The sequence below is a fragment of the Chlorocebus sabaeus genome, chromosome 4 (assembly GCF_047675955.1).
Source record: "Chlorocebus sabaeus isolate Y175 chromosome 4, mChlSab1.0.hap1, whole genome shotgun sequence".
NCBI classification, from domain to species: Eukaryota; Metazoa; Chordata; class Mammalia; order Primates; family Cercopithecidae; genus Chlorocebus; species Chlorocebus sabaeus.
In genome coordinates this window covers 483,090-501,296 of record NC_132907.1, presented here as the reverse complement: position 1 = coordinate 501,296, position 18,207 = coordinate 483,090, and the positions used below count along the sequence as shown (strand labels likewise).

The 18,207-nt window shown below is 39.0% G+C and overlaps 1 protein-coding gene across 5 annotated transcripts in view; it reads right to left on the bottom strand.

Annotated features, from left to right (window-relative positions):
* Nucleotides 1-18,207, bottom strand: part of ERAP1 (endoplasmic reticulum aminopeptidase 1) — a 50,049-nt gene that overhangs the window by 19,592 nt on the left and 12,250 nt on the right. For 4 of the 5 annotated variants that reach the window (XM_007979110.3, XM_073014570.1, XM_007979117.3 and 1 more), the window contains exons 5-18: nucleotides 17,178-17,298; nucleotides 15,920-16,074; nucleotides 15,455-15,568; nucleotides 14,106-14,237; nucleotides 12,245-12,376; nucleotides 12,029-12,100; nucleotides 10,262-10,416; nucleotides 8,250-8,329; nucleotides 7,568-7,751; nucleotides 5,682-5,838; nucleotides 4,823-5,007; nucleotides 3,765-3,926; nucleotides 3,142-3,282; nucleotides 2,515-2,596 (exon numbers count right to left, since the gene is read on the bottom strand). In XM_007979110.3, the coding sequence (XP_007977301.3) occupies nucleotides 2,515-2,596; nucleotides 3,142-3,282; nucleotides 3,765-3,926; nucleotides 4,823-5,007; nucleotides 5,682-5,838; nucleotides 7,568-7,751; nucleotides 8,250-8,329; nucleotides 10,262-10,416; nucleotides 12,029-12,100; nucleotides 12,245-12,376; nucleotides 14,106-14,237; nucleotides 15,455-15,568; nucleotides 15,920-16,074; nucleotides 17,178-17,298 (1,872 nt within the window). Of the gene's footprint in view, nucleotides 1-1,913; nucleotides 1,956-2,514; nucleotides 2,597-3,141; nucleotides 3,283-3,764; nucleotides 3,927-4,822; nucleotides 5,008-5,681; nucleotides 5,839-7,567; nucleotides 7,752-8,249; nucleotides 8,330-10,261; nucleotides 10,417-12,028; nucleotides 12,101-12,244; nucleotides 12,377-14,105; nucleotides 14,238-15,454; nucleotides 15,569-15,919; nucleotides 16,075-17,177; nucleotides 17,299-18,207 lie in introns of those variants that run through there. The other variant, XM_073014571.1, reaches the window with a different exon arrangement.

Below are 18,207 nucleotides of genomic sequence, written 5' to 3'. Positions count from 1 at the left end.
CAGACTTGGCTCTTTAAGAACAATTTCTGTGCAATAAGTGGCACAATACAGGGATAGGAAAACAGGTTTATCCTACTAACTTGATTTGAGCAAATGATTTAACTTTCATGGAACCCAGTCTCCTCATCTGTAAAATGAAGAGCAGTGGTGAAGGATGTAGTTATATAATGCAGGTAAAGTGCAAAACCCCAAACCCAGCATGTATCAGGGACTTAACCTCATCCATTTGTTCACCAATATTTCCTCTGATATTTATTCATCTGTCTGCTGTAATTACCGTGCTAGACACTGAGGATGCAGCAGTGAATCAGGCAAGCATCCTCCCCTCATGGAGCTTACAGTCTTTTGGGGGATACATGCAGTAAATATGATTACTGTAAATAAACTGCTATGAAGAAAATATGCCAGGGGTATGCTAGTAACTGGGGAGATGTGGCCTGCATTGAACTGCATGGTTTTGGGGAAGGTGATTTAAGCCGAGACCTCTCAAAGATAAAATGCCCCTTTCTAGTGAAAAGTTGGTGAATACTTTCTAGTGAAAAGCCAGGCAGAGAGAAGAAAAAGTGCAGAGGCTTAAAGACAGGAGAACCAAGCAGTAGCCCAGGAACAGAAGGAGACTGAGTGGCTGCAGTGTTGTGAGACAGTAAACCAGGAGAACCTGTGGGAATTGGCACCAGAGAGGTCCTCAGAAGCCAGGTCATCAAGGTCGTGGACACATGGGAAGGAGGGATTTGGAATTTACTGCAAGAACAATAGGCAGGGTTCAAGAAGCCAGGGTCAGTTATGGGCTGACTTGCAGTCTTAAATGTGGAAAATGTTTTGCTATTGGCAAAGTGGCAAGGGGGAGGCCAGTTAGGACACTATTGCAATAGGCAAGGCAAGAGATGAGAAAGGACTGGATGGGGGTAAGAGCAGAGAGACGTGCGCAAGATCCAGTGCATGTGCTGAGAGAGGACCAGCAGGACTTGCGTAATTAGACGTGTGGGGAAGGAAGGACTCAGGATGACTCCTATATTTTATATATCCATAGTTTGCTCTCCATTATGATAACATCTCGGGCTCTTTAATTTTCATGCCCTGCTTCAGGGTCTTTGCACCTGATGTTTCCTCTGCACACAATACTCCTCTAGATATCAGCATTTCCTTCAATATCTTCTCAAATGTCTCCTAATCATCCTATAAAACGGCACCAACCCTCTACCCCAATCCCTCTCCTTGCCTTATTCATCTTCAGAGCATGTAACTACTTGACATCAGTTGATTTGTCTGTAATTGTCTGATTCCCACAGCAGAAATTTCAGCTCCATGACAGCAAAGGTTTTGTCTGTCTGTTCACTGTTATAGCCACATAACCTAAAACCATGTGTGGCATATATGTCTTGAATGAATACAAATGAATGAATGAAATGCTTTGTTGCTATAGATCTTGTCTATGGATGACTACCTTTCTGGTCAAGTCTTTGGACAGCTCTTCAGTCATCACACAGAATATCTCTGCTCTAGACCTCGCTGGAGTTCAAGGTTGAATTATTATATGCAAGTTAATTTGACAAGCCTGGATGAGGCTACTGAAAACTGGAAAAAGCTACGAGACTGTAACAACCCTTCATTCTTTTCCATTTCCAAAGCTCTCTCCCCATCTCAAGCTAGAAAATAGTATAACCAGACTACACAATGGAACCACTCCTAAAAAAGTTAATATTAGCCTCTCAGCTTTTATCTAAACGTACCATAGTTTAAGAGCCATGTAAAATTTGTTCTACAACTTTACTATATGAAACCTTATTATAGAAGGGACACCACAGAACTCAATGGCCCACACATCAAAGTCCTTGAGTTTAGGACTGAAGAAAAGTCTGCTTTTGTAGAAAACGTGTATGCTTCATGTTCTCTTTTACCAGACAACGTGAATAACTCGTACTGATTCCTCATTTTTCCTTGACTTCTAGGAATCTCTGTGATAAATTCAGGGGACAATTGCGAGAATTATCCTCAGCCATAAGTCCCTCACATGGTTATCACCTGTCCATTATGTATCTTTTTGTCCTTCATTTTAACATTTCTTTTATACATGGATCTTAAAGCTGCCTGAAATTCTGTCTGAAGGCAGATGGTTATATAATAAGTGACAGGGAACCATGAACTTGGATGGTTTATAAAGAACCTAGATTCCAGATCTGCCTCTTTAACAGTAGCTGGATGACCACTTCAGTCATTTATACCTCAATGCCCACTTTTAACATCCTTAAACAGGGACCAATTGTCTCAGGTAATTTTTCTTCAAGTCCTAAGGTTTTAAATGGCAGAGCTAAGACCTCTTAACATGTCTGAGAAGAGGCACAGTTTTCACTAGTTTAATTGCCACTGATTTATGCTGCTGACAGTACCATACCATCCAAAAATAACTTCTAAATGACAAAATCCATTTCTAACTCACCACACCCTCAAAGTATTTTGTCTACCCCATATTAATTAGCTAATTTTCATTTATGATTAAAAAGATATATATATTACCTCTTCAAGCCATGTTCTTGTGGAGAATTGATTTGTTGTACCCATTACCATGTGGGCTATGGAATGTGAGCCAAGTTCAAACCTAGAGAGGGAAATATTCAAAAATGGGTTGTGAAATATTCATTTAACATATATTTTAAGGGCCTCCTATATATAATACCTTTTAACTAAAAACTGATGGGTGTGAAAGTATAAAATATGATGTCTATCCAATGTGTTAAGATCTAGCTCTAAAGAATAATACACACCAACAGCTTAATAAAAAGTTAAGTATCCAACAGAACATGACAGAGGCAGGAAGTGCTATAAGAGTTAGACAATGACAGATGCAAACAAGCAAATGTGTTCGTGGAAGGCCTGGGCTGAACTCTGAGGAGAAAGGCTTCATAAGTCCATGGGCTCAGGAAGGGTTTATGCCAGATGGAATGGAAAACACCCCTGTACATATTCACAAATTAGCACTGAATTCCAGTTTTATATTTTCTACAAATACTTTAAGTACTTCTACTGCCTATCTTCAATAAAAAAGTACTTTAGACTATTATTGTTCTTCTACAAACAACAAGGCTGAAACACAGTAAGGTTATGAACTTATCCAGTCACAGCACAATTTTTGGCACCACTTACTTCTGTACAAGTTTGTTCCAGTTTTTCCTGAGAAATTTCCAGGCCAGTGGGTATCCTACTGGGTTCCTGCCAATGTGTACAAGAATTCCTGGAAACTCCTGAGTTTTTATTTTATCTCCCTTAAAGCTTTCATCTAGTAGCCTGAAAGGATTAAGAAAAGAAATGTTAGCAATGAATAGGTGGCGAAACAGTTATGAATCACTGCAATAAAATTACTTGTAAAAGAAAAAAAGTCTGCCAATAACAAAGGTTAAAAAGATAAATGGGTAACCAGAATCCTGATAAACCCACTATAGCTATATAATAAAAACTAACATTTATATAGTGTTCTCTTATACCCTCTCATTTGCTCAAAAGAATAGTTAAGGAAGAGTAGCTCTAGTAAATATTTTAAATATGTTGTCTTTTTAAAGATACACAAATGTATGTGCCTTTAAATATTTTTCCTGACACCTGGTTCTCCCTAATTATTTGCCTTTCTCATTAGATGTATGCTGACTTGCAGTATATGTTCCCAGCAGAATAGACAATTCCTGGCCAAGAAAACAAAAATAGATGCCAGAATGATCTAATCTAATCTAATTTCCCTTGGCCACATGAACATGAATGAATGACTGACTCACCATTGAAGCTTTTCCTTATTTTGGGTTGTGCAGAGGGCAAATTCAATTTGTTTTTTCTCAGTACTGGACAAAGAAGACTGATATTTACTATAAAGAAAATCCCAGCCTTCTGTGCTCTGGGCCCCCACAGCAAACACTGCCAAGGTCACATCGATAGGCAGGCTATAGAAAGGAACACACGATGAGAATCTGAGATGCAGTAAGTATGTTTATAGGCATAATGGTGACCAATTATGAACTGCTAAACTGTCCCCATGATCAGAGAAGCATAACTGAAAATATAAACAAAAACTACTGATTTCCTTCAGTTACACTTTGTAAAAAAAAAAAAAGGCAAGAGAAAACTATCTAAAATTAGGTTTTAAGTAGCCTTCTCAAAAATATAATGTGAAATGCCATTTTTATAAATACCTACATATTTAAATACTTAATGATGCTGGGTGACTCCATAGGGGATCACCTTTTGAGCCAAAAGAAAGAAATTCAAACTATATTCAAAATGTACACCATGATCACAAGTCAGGACTGCAGTAGGACCACTGTTTGGATTTCTCTAAGCTGAAGCATGTAGATTGTTGGCATAAATGTTTCCTGGGTGGGGTTTAAGCTCCAAATGTAAAAGGACTGAAATGTAGCTGAACAGGGATATCCAGATATGGTAAAATCCTACCTTGCTTAGACAGCATCAGCAATTACTATGCATCCCTGTCAGGGACTTTAGAAGCCCAAAGAAGCTACTATAAAATACAATGCCTGTGTTTCTCTATGGCATGGCTGTCACAGTTTAAAACGATCTTGCATTGCCTATACAAAAATGGGAATTATTCCAATACCATCCTAACTCCCCAGATATTTGACTTTTATGCACAGAAGTTCCCTCCTAGCATTTCTTAAAGTTGAGAGATGCATAGATAAATCTTAAAAAGTAATTTATTTTTCAAAACAGGGCAGCAGGGGAGACACTTATACTTTTTGTTTTCCCTAATGTTTAGTACCAAGATGGAAAACAGAAAAGATACCCTTCACATCAACAAATTGGTTATTCAGTAAGGACTGACCTCAAGTTTCCACTGGATTCCTTCCACTTCCTGAAATAGCCTTCTGCCCTCTGTACGCACGGCTGATACTTGCGCACACAGGCGAGGAGGAGTAGCTGACTCCGCAGCATTCGCTCTGAGACCGAGCCTTCATCTGTCCACGTCTGCTTATCAATGAGGTCCCTTAGCAGCCTGATGAGGAAGGCCTGAGGGCATTGCACAGGGGAACAGGGACTAGTATTGTCACAGGTCATTTCATGTTAATATAATCCATTATGGTCTCAGATGATGGGGGCTAATTTTTAAAGCATAATCTAACTTTTACTGTATAAATCATGTAGCACTGTTTATATTTAATTATAAAAGGGTCAAAACCAATACATAATGATGAATGACTTTCATATTTTCATAACAAACTTTTATAAGATATCCTATCTACTTAAAGTCAGGATGAATTGCCACTTTTAAAACAAACTCAGAGTTTATATGACTAAATTTTGAGAGCAAATTATGCAACAAGACTTCATGACATTTTGCCAAGAATAACAATTTTGTGCCTCTTCCTCAAGTACCATGAAGAGTCCCAGAAAATCTGAATGTCAGCCATCATAGTAGGAAAGGAAAATGAAATAAAAGGTTTGTGAAAGGAAGGAAAAAACAAATCCATGCAAATTAAGCAGAATCTAAGAATGCCATTTCTATTTTTAGTGCCAAATAAAACCAAAATTTTTGCTAATCCATCTAAATACTGAATTAATATTTATTTGCTTTTCCTTAATATGTAGATAAAGATACACACAAACATACACACACACGATTAACATTCTTTTTAACACAAAAGAAATAGCAATTACATAACTATTTTATTTCAGGCTTTTACCTTGAATTGAGTTTCCACTTCATTCATATCTCTTTTCTCCATTAACTTATACATAGGAATCAGCTCATTCAAACCTTGAAATACGGGCATAATTTCAGTTTCATGTTTCAAGTACAGGGATAAATCCAAGGCCTTTTCAATGGACAGCTTCCCGATGCTGAACAAGAGACACTGTGGTTAGTAGTTTAAAAGTAAATCCAGGAAGTCAACATTTTGCTTCAAAATATATTTGTCTTCTAGCAAAACAAGCAATCAGATATAAATGGATAACTACTTATAAATAGATAACTACGGCCAGGCACGGTGGCTCATGCCTATAATCCCAGCACTTTAGGAGGCCAAGGCAGGTGAATCACCTGAGGTTGGGAGTTCGAGACCAGCCTGGCCAACATGGTGAAACCGTGTCTCTACTAGAAATACATAAAACAGTCAGGCATGGTGGCACGTGCCTGTAATCTCAGGTACTTGGTACTTGGGAAGCTGAGGCAGAAGAATTGCTTGAACCTGGGAGGCAGAGGCAGTGAATTGAGATGGTACCACTGCACTCCAGCCTGGGCGACAGCGTGAGACTCCATTTCCAAAAAATAAATAAATAAATAAATAAATAAATAACTACTATATAAGTCTATCACATGTAACACAACATCTGGCATGTTTACACTAGGGAGGAAGTTTCTCAAACAGTAACATCCAGGGCTAACATGTGGATAAGCCGGAATGGAAGCACATCAGCATACGTCCCTGTGAAACACTGGATTGTGTGCTGAACTTCTAGAGTAAGCACGGGATTTCCATCAAAGACCCTTTAGGAAGCCTGGTCAGACTATCATCTGGTCAAAACTATGAGTCCCTGGAGGAAACACATTTTCTTCTCCATTTCAAAAGACACTGCATATCCTTAGAAACCCTTCATTACAAAGGGTTAGTGTTAAAAACCTCACTGGTAGTATATATATTATATAAGTAAAAAAAAAGAAAAAAGAAAAAGCCCTCTATGGCTCAAGCAGAAATATTCTACAGAGGGGAATTTTTTAGGCAGAAAGAAACAGCTAGGTAAGCAACCCTTAACTTTCTCCCCCATTGCTTTTTCTCACTTCAGGAGGCCCAGTATGGTGGTGAGAAGAACCAGAAGGCACTCAAAATTTAGGCCAGAAGGATATAGGTATAACGAGAAACAGAGAGAATCCTTCCCACCTTCATGTTTCCTCTTAGGACTTTAGATCTGCCTACATGTTGAATAAGTTTGAGTTTTAGGCTTTGGGAGCATTTCCTTAAAACCCGTTGTCATGGGGGTTAAAAAGTGGGGGGTTAGTGTTAATTCTGTCCTCACACACTCAGAGATCATTTGGTTGGGCTACATTTTATGAGCTATATTCCATAAAGATACTGCAAAGTTCAGGTATCTGGTTTAGGAAAGAAAACAAAAATCCCTTCTTTAATCCAAGAAATGTAATCCAAACAACTTGGGCCTGTGTCACTTAGTCTTCTAAAAAGCCTTCAAGGCTGTGAGAGACCCAGTGATGGGAGAAACCTGATCCGGTATAGCAGGGCCAGAGGAAGCTGAGGGACCACGCCACCGCAGGGACAAGGCAAGGAGTTTCGCCAGGATGTTGATCTCCTGGTTATCTACACTTCTGCCTCAGTATGATCTAAACTGTTAATGAGAAAGATTAAGATACAGATTCCTTCCTTCAAGTGCCTTAGTAGTCACAGACAGGAGATTAATCATAAGGCTAAAAGCAAGCTTGGGTTGTTAGAAGAACTTGGAGGAAAACACCTTTCAACTTCTTGTTGTCAATCAATCATTTTTGTCTTTAGAAATCAAGAATTTGAACAATAACAGCTGCTTTCAGAAATAAACCGAGACTTTGTGCAGTGTGTATTACCTGACGAGCTGAAATGCATTGTTAATGAGACTCGCCCGATCGTTACTGCTCACTGCTGTGTGTGTTCCTTTTAAAAGGCCAGTCAAAGAGTCCCATCCATCATCCTCGTAATGCACAATGTAATAGCCATTCATGCCCACATTAAATTTGATCCATTCCACCTCTTCTGGGAGGATGAGCACATCTAGAGTAAATAAAATAAATCAAAGCTCCATTTGCTCCCTTGCCTGATGAAAGCTTTTCTGATCAGAGACTGGGCAAGGAAATTAGAGAAGAGTTTAATACTGAACAATCTGAAATCATCACTTATTTCTTTCAGAAACCAGAAAACAGCAACTCAATAGACAAAAGCTAACACTAGCTTTAGACATCAATTTTGTGAGATTTATAGATCTATGAAAAGAATGCAACTACGTATCTGGCCATACATATGATATAAAACAGTAATGTTAACAAAGTAATAGGGAATGTTCACTGGTAATCCCTCCTTTTTAGCATTATATAATTCAACTATAATCTCTATCTGGCAAGATACTGGCCATTCTTCTTTGAAACCAGAAAGTATTTTCAATCTGATCCCTTTTGCTTTAACCGAGATAAACAGCAAAAGAAACAGCATTTTAACCCTACACATTTTCACATTCCTCCTTGAATTAAACTGGTTGTTTCCAAAATAAATTACCTGTTTTTGTTTTTAGCAAAAATCGATGGACCATGTCTGATTTGCTGGTGATGAACGTCAGTGGAACATGCCACAGGTACCTCAAAGAAAAGAGAGATGGATTGTTCATTTGTTGATTCAATTCAACAAGCAGTTATTAAATCACCTATCATGTGCCAGGCACTGGTTAGTTAGAACAAGATAGTACCCAAACTGAGAGCCAAGCTCTCAAAACATCCCCAGTCTGTTTTCCAACTTTGCAGGGAGTGTCAGCTCAGGCACTATTTCTTTTTCTTGGACTCCTTGAATAGAGCTAAGAATTTGGACTCAGGTGAACCCTGAAAGCCTTTTTACAGTGATTGGCTGATTGCATCTCAGAGGCCTAACTTCAGGAGTCATGTGCCTCCTGAATCGTATACTAGGAAGGACACAACATCACCTCCTTGGGATTCCTGTCAATGATACATAAACTGAATCTGATCATGGAGAAACAGCAGAAAATCCAACCTGAAAGACATTCTATAAAATAATGGACCTGCACTCTTCAAAAATGTCAATATCAAGAAGCCCAAAAAAGACTAAAAAGTTGTTTCAGAAAAACCAGAAAAACATGGAGACCAAAAGGATGCAACAACTAAATAAAATATGTGATCCTGTATTAAATCTTAAGTCAGAATTTATTTTCTATTTTGCTCTAAAGATATTTTTAGGACAACTGGAAAAAGTTGAATGGGATTTATAGATAACAGTATTGTATCAAGTTTATTTTCCAATTTGGATAATTGTACTGTGGCTATGGTTATATAAGTGAATGTTCTTGTTTTTGTTTGTCTGTCTGTTTGTTTGTTTGTTTGGAGATGGAGTTTCGCTCTGTCGCCCAGGCTGGAGTGCAGTGGTGGGATCTCGGCTCACTGCAACCTCCACCTCCTGGGTTCAAGCAATTCTCCTGCCTCATCCTCCTGAGTAGCTGGGCCTACAGGCACCCACCACCACGCCCGACTAATTTTTGTATTTTTAGTAGAGATGGCATTTCACCATGTTGGCCAGGCTGGTCTCGAACTCCTGACCTCACATGATCCTCCCGCCTCGGCTTCCCAAAGTGCTGGGATTACAAGCGTGAGCCACCGTGACTGGCCATAAGTGTTGTTGTTTTTTAGAAAATACTATGCTGAAGCATTTAGGTTTGAAGGGGAATCATGTCACCAACTTACTGTCAAACAGTTCAGAAAAACACATGCCAAGTATATACATACAGAGATATGTATATAGGTATCTATGTAGATAGATGGATATCGATTAATCAAGATTTAAAGCCTCCTTAATCCTTTTGGGAAGATGGGGGAGGGAGGTGTACACACACACACACACACACACACATATATCCACACAAACGTATATATGTATACACACACACATATAGAAGAAAGTAAAGGAATAAAGAGTTAACATGTATCTACGTAAAGGATATATAGGAATTTGTTGTGCTATTCTTGTAACTTCTCCATACGTCTGAAATTGTTTCAAGATAAAAGAATTTTTTAATGGTATCCATCCAGGGTCAATCAAATTGCAGCATCTTGTTTCTAATAATATTCTTCTATAGCATTAAGCTGACGAACAAATCTAACTCAGAAGAAGACAACTGAGTCTCTCATAATTCTCAGAAATCACCTAAATTTTTTTGTCCTCAGCTCCAACCAAATGCTAGGCGCTATTGTAATCTAGTAGCAGTTGCTTAGGTTGGAGCTGATTTCAGGTCAGTAACCAGAAATTACCATCATATCAAATTACAAAATATGAGAATGTTAAAGTAATTATATCATCAACTTTACTGAGAATAATCAAGGTTTAAAGCCTCCTAAATCCTTTTGGGAAGATGGGGGCAGGGAGTATAAGTCAACTTCATAGGATACGCAGATGCAGTTGAAATATTTTAGCAATAGCAGTAAGGGCATTATTTCAAAAACAAGGTTCCATCCTCCAAGGCAGATGTTACCTAGACAACAAAACAAATTTTACTCTATGAGCATTACCCAGTGTCCGGGGCGCCTTCAGAGCCCTTCATGTAGTGCTCTTGCTTCATGTGTACATTCCTTCCCCTCACTGTGATGGTTATCAGGGGAAAACCCTTCTGCAGTGTCCAAGTGTTCATCATGGTTTTCACATCCAGCCCTTCCTGATGCCAATGCTGGTGTTTACACAAAAAAGCAGACACATCACCCACTGAACCCAGCTCTAAGAAAAGACAGAACACCAGCTTGTGCTCAGTCACTACCAGTTGCCAGCCTCCCCTCTTTGGAGTGTTTTCCGACCCCTTTCTCAGTGTGATGTTCCCAGCCATCACACCCCCATTAAAGCACCAACTGTTTGTGTGCCACTTTCCTCCACTACACATACGTGTCTAAAGGACAGGGAGCATACCTAGTTCTGCCGGGCACACTTTGGGGCTGGCAATAACACTGGGCACAAAGCAGGCATGTGAATGAATGAAGGAGGAGAAGGGAGAGAAAGTGCCAGGTTTTCAATACCTACATAACTATGCTGGTTTCAGACAAGCAAGGTGGAAACAATGTTCAGTCAAGAGCCTGTGTTTCGAAAGTAAGGACACGGAGATGTCCCACACTCAACAAATAGTGGGAACTCAAAAGGAGCTGTTTTTTGATACTAAAAAAGCTTTTAAGAAATTATTTAAAAGGTAGTAAAGACTGAGTGTGGTGGCTCATGCCTGTAATCCTAGCACTTTGGGAGTCTGAGGTGGGTGGGTCACCAGAGGTCAGGAGACCAAGACCAGTCTGGCGAACAAGGCGAAACCCAGTCTCTACTAAGAATACAAAAATTAACTAGGCGTAGTGGCACATGCCTATAATCCCAGCTACCTGGGAAGCTGAGGCAAGAGAATCGCTGGAACCGGGGAGGCAGAGGCTACAGTGAGCTGAGATCCGGCCACTGCACTCCAGACTGGGCGACAGACTGAGACTCTGTCTCAAAAAAAAAAAAAAGAGTATCACTAAAAAGATAACATGTGCCACAGGACAAATCTAGAAACTACTGAATAAGGCAATCTCTAGGAACAAAAAAGGCCAAGAAAGTAAAAAATATAAAAAGAAAAAAGAAAGACAAAATTCTGTCGAATCTCCAGACTCACCCTCAGCTTCCTCTGAAAGCATCCCACAAATCCAGATGAACAGAGACTCAGGCTGTTTTGTGACTAGATGTTATGAATACTTTATAGCTTAGCAGTTAAAAACATGAGTTAGATCTAAATTCAGATATCTGCTCTGCAATTTACCAATCAAATGTCTTTGTATTTCATGTTCTCAACTTTAAAAATAGGGATAGTAATAGCACCCGGCTCACAGGTTTATTACGAAGAGTAAAGGAGATAATACATATAAGTGCTTAACATGTGCCTGATTCATGGCAAGTGTTCAAGAACGCTCAGTGCCATTGTCTTTGTACAAATGCAGAGCTCTGGAAATGACTGACATATCCTTTTGACTGCTACAATGCAGCCATAATCTGCTATAGAAATGATATAAATTCACTGCTTTACAAAGTGAAGCTGAAGAAATTAGTATCAGTGAGAAGCATTACCAAGGAAAGCTCTGCAACCCTCGTTTTAGACACATTTTAAGAAAAACTGAAAAAGATTATGAGTCTTGTACAGTTTAAATACAGTCTTATCTGGAATGAGGGTGATATAATCAAGGACCTCAGAAAGTTTGGCACAGAGCTATCTTTCAAAGAATATGTAGTAAAAGAATGTGCTTGGGGGAACATGTACAGATAGAGAAACTTACTGAGAATGAAGATGAATGTTGACTTCTAGAGCAAAAGCCATCCATCCCTTTTACACCGTCTGTAGGGCAAATCTGAAAACCAAAACTAAACACATCACTCTTATTTCTATAGAAAACAATTATTCTCCTCAGAGGGATTAAGAAGATTCTGGGGAAACAAAACAAGATGATAAGCCTGTCAATCCCAAATGCAGAGATATTCAAAAACATACTCACACTTGCCATACTATCCCACAGGTCCTCGTTTTTTGTATTTTTATAGCTATGCTTCTGGAGATACTGTACAATACCACTTTTAAATGCATCAGCACTAAGATACTCCCTTAGCATGTTCAGAATACAAGCTCCCTGAAAAGATAATAGAAATAATTGTTATCTATAGTTTGGTTGCAATCTCATCTGAAATCACATATTCTTTTGCAATAAAACACATTTCTTTGAAAATGCAACTGCAGTAACATTGTTCATGTCTGGCAATTTGTGAAACAGCATAAGCAAGTTAAACCTGGACCTGTTTAGGCAGGGGATTTGTCTAATGTGATTGTTTATGCTCTGAGCCCACTGGGGCCCTTATTTTCTGTTTCTTTTTTTTGTTTGTTTTTCTTGAGACGGAGTCTGGCTCTGTCGCCCAGGCTGGAGTGCAGTGGCCGGATCTCAGCTCACTGCAAGCTCCGCCTCCCAGGTTCACGCCATTCTCCTGCCTCAGCCTCCCGAGTAGCTGGGACTACAGGCGCCCGCCACCACGCCCGGCTAGTTTTTCTATTTTTTTAGTAGAGACGGGGTTTCACCGTGTTAGCCAGGATGGTCTCGATCTCCTGACCTCGTGATCCACCTGTCTCGGCCTCCCAAAGTCCTGGGATTACAGGCTTGAGCCACCGCGCCCGGCCAAGGGGCCCTTATTTTCTATCAGTAGCCAGACCTCCTCATGGGGCAAATTGGCATCATCTGCCAACTCCTTTTGTTCACATGTGAGTGGATAATGGTACAGATGAAACATTGGACCTTCAGCTACTACCTGGCTCTCCCACTGCCACTCCAGGGCAGGACTAGGGAGAGGCCGGTACAACAAGGGGTGGAGCATTAGAGATGGAAGCAGAGGCAGACACCAGGGAAGGAAAAGTGGGTATGTCCAGGGAGCCCAGGCAGCCTTGAGCATGGAGGGCTGATGGAGCTGGAGAAAGGGAACAAGAGTCTTCCCAGACACCCTGTATTCCTGGGTAAAGGGCTCTTTTCCCCTCCACTCCCATTACCACGGATGGCGAGTGACAAACTCAAATGCCTCCAGTGGCATATGACAGGGCATATAAATAAAGGAAATAGTCCAAGGATAACAAGAACGCTCTTTTACATTCTTTTTCCCCTGGACTTTCAATGGAAACATGCAAGCAGAAAGACTTTTCTGTTTGCTACCAGTAAAACAACAGCCAAGCACAATGGTAACTGGCAACACATTCTCAGCCTTGGTGAGAAGACAACAGAACAGTTGGGAATGGCAGGGGAAGTGGAAAAGCAGAGCCTTGATCTTACAAAGAGAGAACAACAACTGAACTCCAGCTTATGCTGCAAAGGAAATACCACAGCCAAATCCTCCTTTTTCTTCCCCAAGAGAAGCTAGAAATCTGGATTTTACATAAAATCTCCCAATCATTAAACTGTTGGCAACAATTCACAACTCTATTACTAAACACACTGTGCAAGACAATTATTTCCATCTCAACAATATTAACCATTGCTGAAGGCCTTGAAAAGTAAGCTACATGAGGGCAGGAATTTTTGTCTAGTACAAAGTTGATGCTCAATCAATACCTATTTGTTGAATGATAAATAAAAGGAGAGTTTCTGTAAGCCATGAATTTTCAACCCAAGAAAGAATATATGAAGAATTTCCCATAAAATAGTCTTTAGTGTTATGAGCCAAACTGCAAGTTAGGCCTAAAAGAGTTAACTCCAGCCACCCGTGTCAAGAGAGAAGGCATTCAATGTGGGTTTAACCCCACAACCTTCCCTATAACTTCTCCACCCCAGCATGTATAACTTTAGTATCCAAACTGTATCCTTTTACTCAATCTACTTGTACCTTATCATAAGAAACATCATCAAACATCTCCCGGATCTGAGCAGGATTCTCCACAGGTGTAGACACAGGGTGTGAGGAATTTAAAGCATCTACCTCCATCGCATCAAAACATTTGCCAAAGAAATAATCTTCCTATGGAGACAGAAAAAAGAAAACATCACCTATGATTTACATTTAGATAAAAAATGTCAAAGGTGGGACGTTTTATCTGAGGCAAGAAGTCCATACTTCACATTTTGGGGGCAACTTATTCCATATTTCCTAATATTTATGAAACAAAATAGAATTAATATATTCTAAAAACCACCCAAGAAACAATGATTTTAGGTAAACATTATAGATTTTGTTTATCTTAAATACTTTAGAATAAAGAAAAATTCATATTAATCTAAAAATGAAACGATTATGCCTATAGCCAAACAGCAACGAAACAAGAAACTAAACTGCATAGTAATTTCAGCATTTCCAATCATTGTCTGTACTGTTTTAGAGCAAAGATATTTACCTTTAAAAACATGTAACAAAAAGAAATGGAGAACCTTAACCAGCTTTATTAGAGCACATTAGCTCAACAGGATAATATGTATCCATAATCATTTTTATTACTAAAGATTATGTAGAAACATAAGAAAATATTTATGATCCATTATAATGCTATATTGATATGTACTTTCTAATTATGTACACAGGCAGATGAAAATAGGCAGTAATAAATATTCACAAATGTATATTTTAAATAATGTATGTGGCAGATGAAAATAGGAATAAATATTTACAAATGAAAACCATCATTGGAGTAGGATAAAAAATTTTTACATAAAATAAGTTTAATTTTGCTATATGTGATTTTCTTAAGTTAAACATGGTGATTTTAAAAATAAACCCTATAGCAGTTCCAAAGCAATAAATTCGTGACCCAGAAGCCTAGGTTGTTATACAATCAAATGTGCAGTTACCTTAAGTATAACTCATTTGATCTGGCAAGTAGGGTCCTATTGAGGTATCTGCAGTCTATACCTAATAATTCTGCAATGAGCAACCTGAAGGCTGGGAAAATGAAATGGAACATTTAGGTTGCCATTATTTCTATTTATTTGATATTAAGAAAGATAAAATTGGACAATTCACAAACAATCATAGATTCACAACTGAGTTTGTAAATAAGTCTTTGTGATATATCTTGAAAGTTCACTAGCATCTCTGCAACATGATTCATATCTAAACTGTCAAGGAAGTTATCAATGAAATATTTTTATAAGTTCTATAATCAAAGATTAGTAAATATTTTCCAGCAATATTGAACAAAACAACAAATTAACCTAAAATGTAAAGGATAAATAATTACTTACAACTTTCAGTTCAGGATGAGTCACACTGACAGACACAAACTCCATAAATTTGGCAAATCCCTCATTTAGCCACAGATCATTCCACCATTCCATAGTGACCAGGTTCCCAAACCACTAAAAACACAACATGACTCAGTTTATTCACACATTTCCATGGAGACTGGATACCTATTATCTAGACTGGCAGCCATAAACAAAGACATTCAGAAAGAAGTATATTTTAGATGTGTAATATAAGTTTATGAATGTTAACATATATTTACAGGACCAATATTTAATCAAGGTAAAAATAAAAAAACTTTCAACATGTATTATAAGACATAAAAACTAACGCTTTGGAGAAACAGTTTTTCCTATGAAAAAAAAGACAGAGTAAAAATTATAATATATAAATAGCCTTATATGTCCCATAAAAGCAATATAAACGTAGTTCATACTTTTTTTAAAGTGTGAGCGAGCTTATACCTGGTGGGCCAGTTCATGGGCCACAATCATTGTGATGCCAAGCTTGCTTGATGCAGAAGACTTTTCCGCATCAAACAATAGAGCAGATTCTCTATATGTTGTTAGTCCCCAGTTTTCCATAGCACCAGACTGAAAGTCGGGAATAGCAGCAAGATCTTGGGAAGGAAGTAATAAAACACATTACCAGTCTCAAAGCTACACATTCCCCCAAACACACTAATCTTCAGAACGGATAGGTATTTGAACCAGTTAACCATGCATAATCACGGAGCTCTAGACTGAAGAATCTTTCACAATGGAGAAAAAGAAGCTTAGTGACTCAGCGTCACTTTGCTATAAATGTGGCAAAGTCAGACTTGCATCCCAGGCCTTTTTTGTTTTTGAAACAGGCTCTCACTCTGTCACCCATACTGGAGTGCATTTGCAGTGGCATAATTATACCTCACTGCAGCCTCAACCTCCCAAGCTCAGGTGATCCTCCCACTCAGCCTCCCAAGTAGCTGGGACTACAGGAGTGCACCTCCAGACTCAGCTAATATTTTTATACTTCTTGTGGAAACAGGGTTTTGCCATGTTGCCCAGGCTGGTCTCAAACTCCTGGGCTCAAGTAATCCACCTGCCCGGCCTCCCCAAGTGCTGACATTACAAGACATGAGCCAAAGTGCTGACATTACAAGACATGAGCCACCGTGCCTGGCCTCTTCAGCCTCTTGACTCCATTTCTAACCTTCTGATGAGGAGATTGGAAATTGAAAAACTTAACAATTAAAATAATCCACTCTATTTTGAACGCCCAAGACCCACATATACCTAAAAAATCAAACATACAATAGTTTTAAGGGCTCATGGAAGAAAGAAGATGCAGATTGTCTTACACTATGTACATTTATTCATTCAAAACAGTTTGTTGAACATCCTCTGTGTTCCTGCCAAGCAGGTGCCAGTAAGGAAAAAATGTGGCCTCTTCCCTGTGCTGTCAGCCCACTAATAAAATCAGCAGGCAAAAGAGTCCCCATGCCATGCGCCTCAGGAACTCTATGAAGACCTGCCTTCTTCACTGTCACTAGAAGTCACTGCACACATCAAGGGTAAGAAGATGCTCAGAAAGGTCAACTGCAGGTTTGTCACTTGCTGGGGTTTTTGTGGCTTGAGGGGCTGCTGAGGTAACCACAGGGATGCGCCAATTGTAATGACAAATCTATGACTGTGTTCATCAAACGTCATGACGTCGTGTGTAGTATCTGTACAAAATCTCTACCTTGTTTGGGTAGGGGATACGGTATGTTGAAATAATCCTCATAAAAATCTAGAAGAGTCACCGCAGCATCCAGTGCATAATCTGCTTGATTTATCTTGTCTGGCACAGCATATACAGAAACCTAAAGTGGAAGGCACAAGAAAGGAATTCAGATATCTTAAGTGGCTTCTCTCCACACTGCGTAGAAGACTGACATTAACGTCCTCATGTTGTGGGATATGGTTGCCAAAATATTACGGAAAATAATTGGGAATTCCATTCGTTGCATTAATACTGACTGTTCCTGATTAATCCCCCTTCTGAAAACAACAACAAATGCTGGATAACATATATAAAGTCTTCTTAAATGTGTTTATAAGATGGCAAATGAGAAAGCAAGATTTAGAGGCAAAAGTGAAATGACAGCTGGACCCTCTAATGTCAGGAGAGCACTGCAGCCAGCTTTAGCCCTGATGGCAGTAGCCTAACACAGCTGGACTTGAGCTTTGGTTCTTATGGCATTGAAGGACTCAGGAGTTAAAAGACCAAGTCCAGGGCCTGCCCAAAGTAGAAAGTCTAACAGGACATACAACCCCTACATAAAGCTAGTACCCAAAGGCCAGGCCTTTAATATAAAGGCAAACTAGAAATAACTACCCTTTGTCAAGGAAACTACAAGTAAAGTGATCCCTGGACCAGTAAGTACTTCCAGACACTCTGCAAGAGCAAATACAATTTCTCTCTGGAATAATCCACTTTAGACTCAGGTAATATAAGCTCACAAACATAATTCATAATACAAGCAAGGAAACAAGATACCATAAGCAAGAGCCAGCAGAAAAAACAAACCACAAAATCAAATACATAAAGAATTCAGATAAAACAATTACCAGATACAGATATATAATATGTATGCTTAATGTGTTTACAGAAATGAAAGAATTAAAAATATTAGTATAGATTAGACATTATTAAAATAATCATTTCTAAGAGATTCAGATAAGTGGCAAAACAAGGGGCAGGTGTTTTTGCTGATTAGTTTCACTGCTGA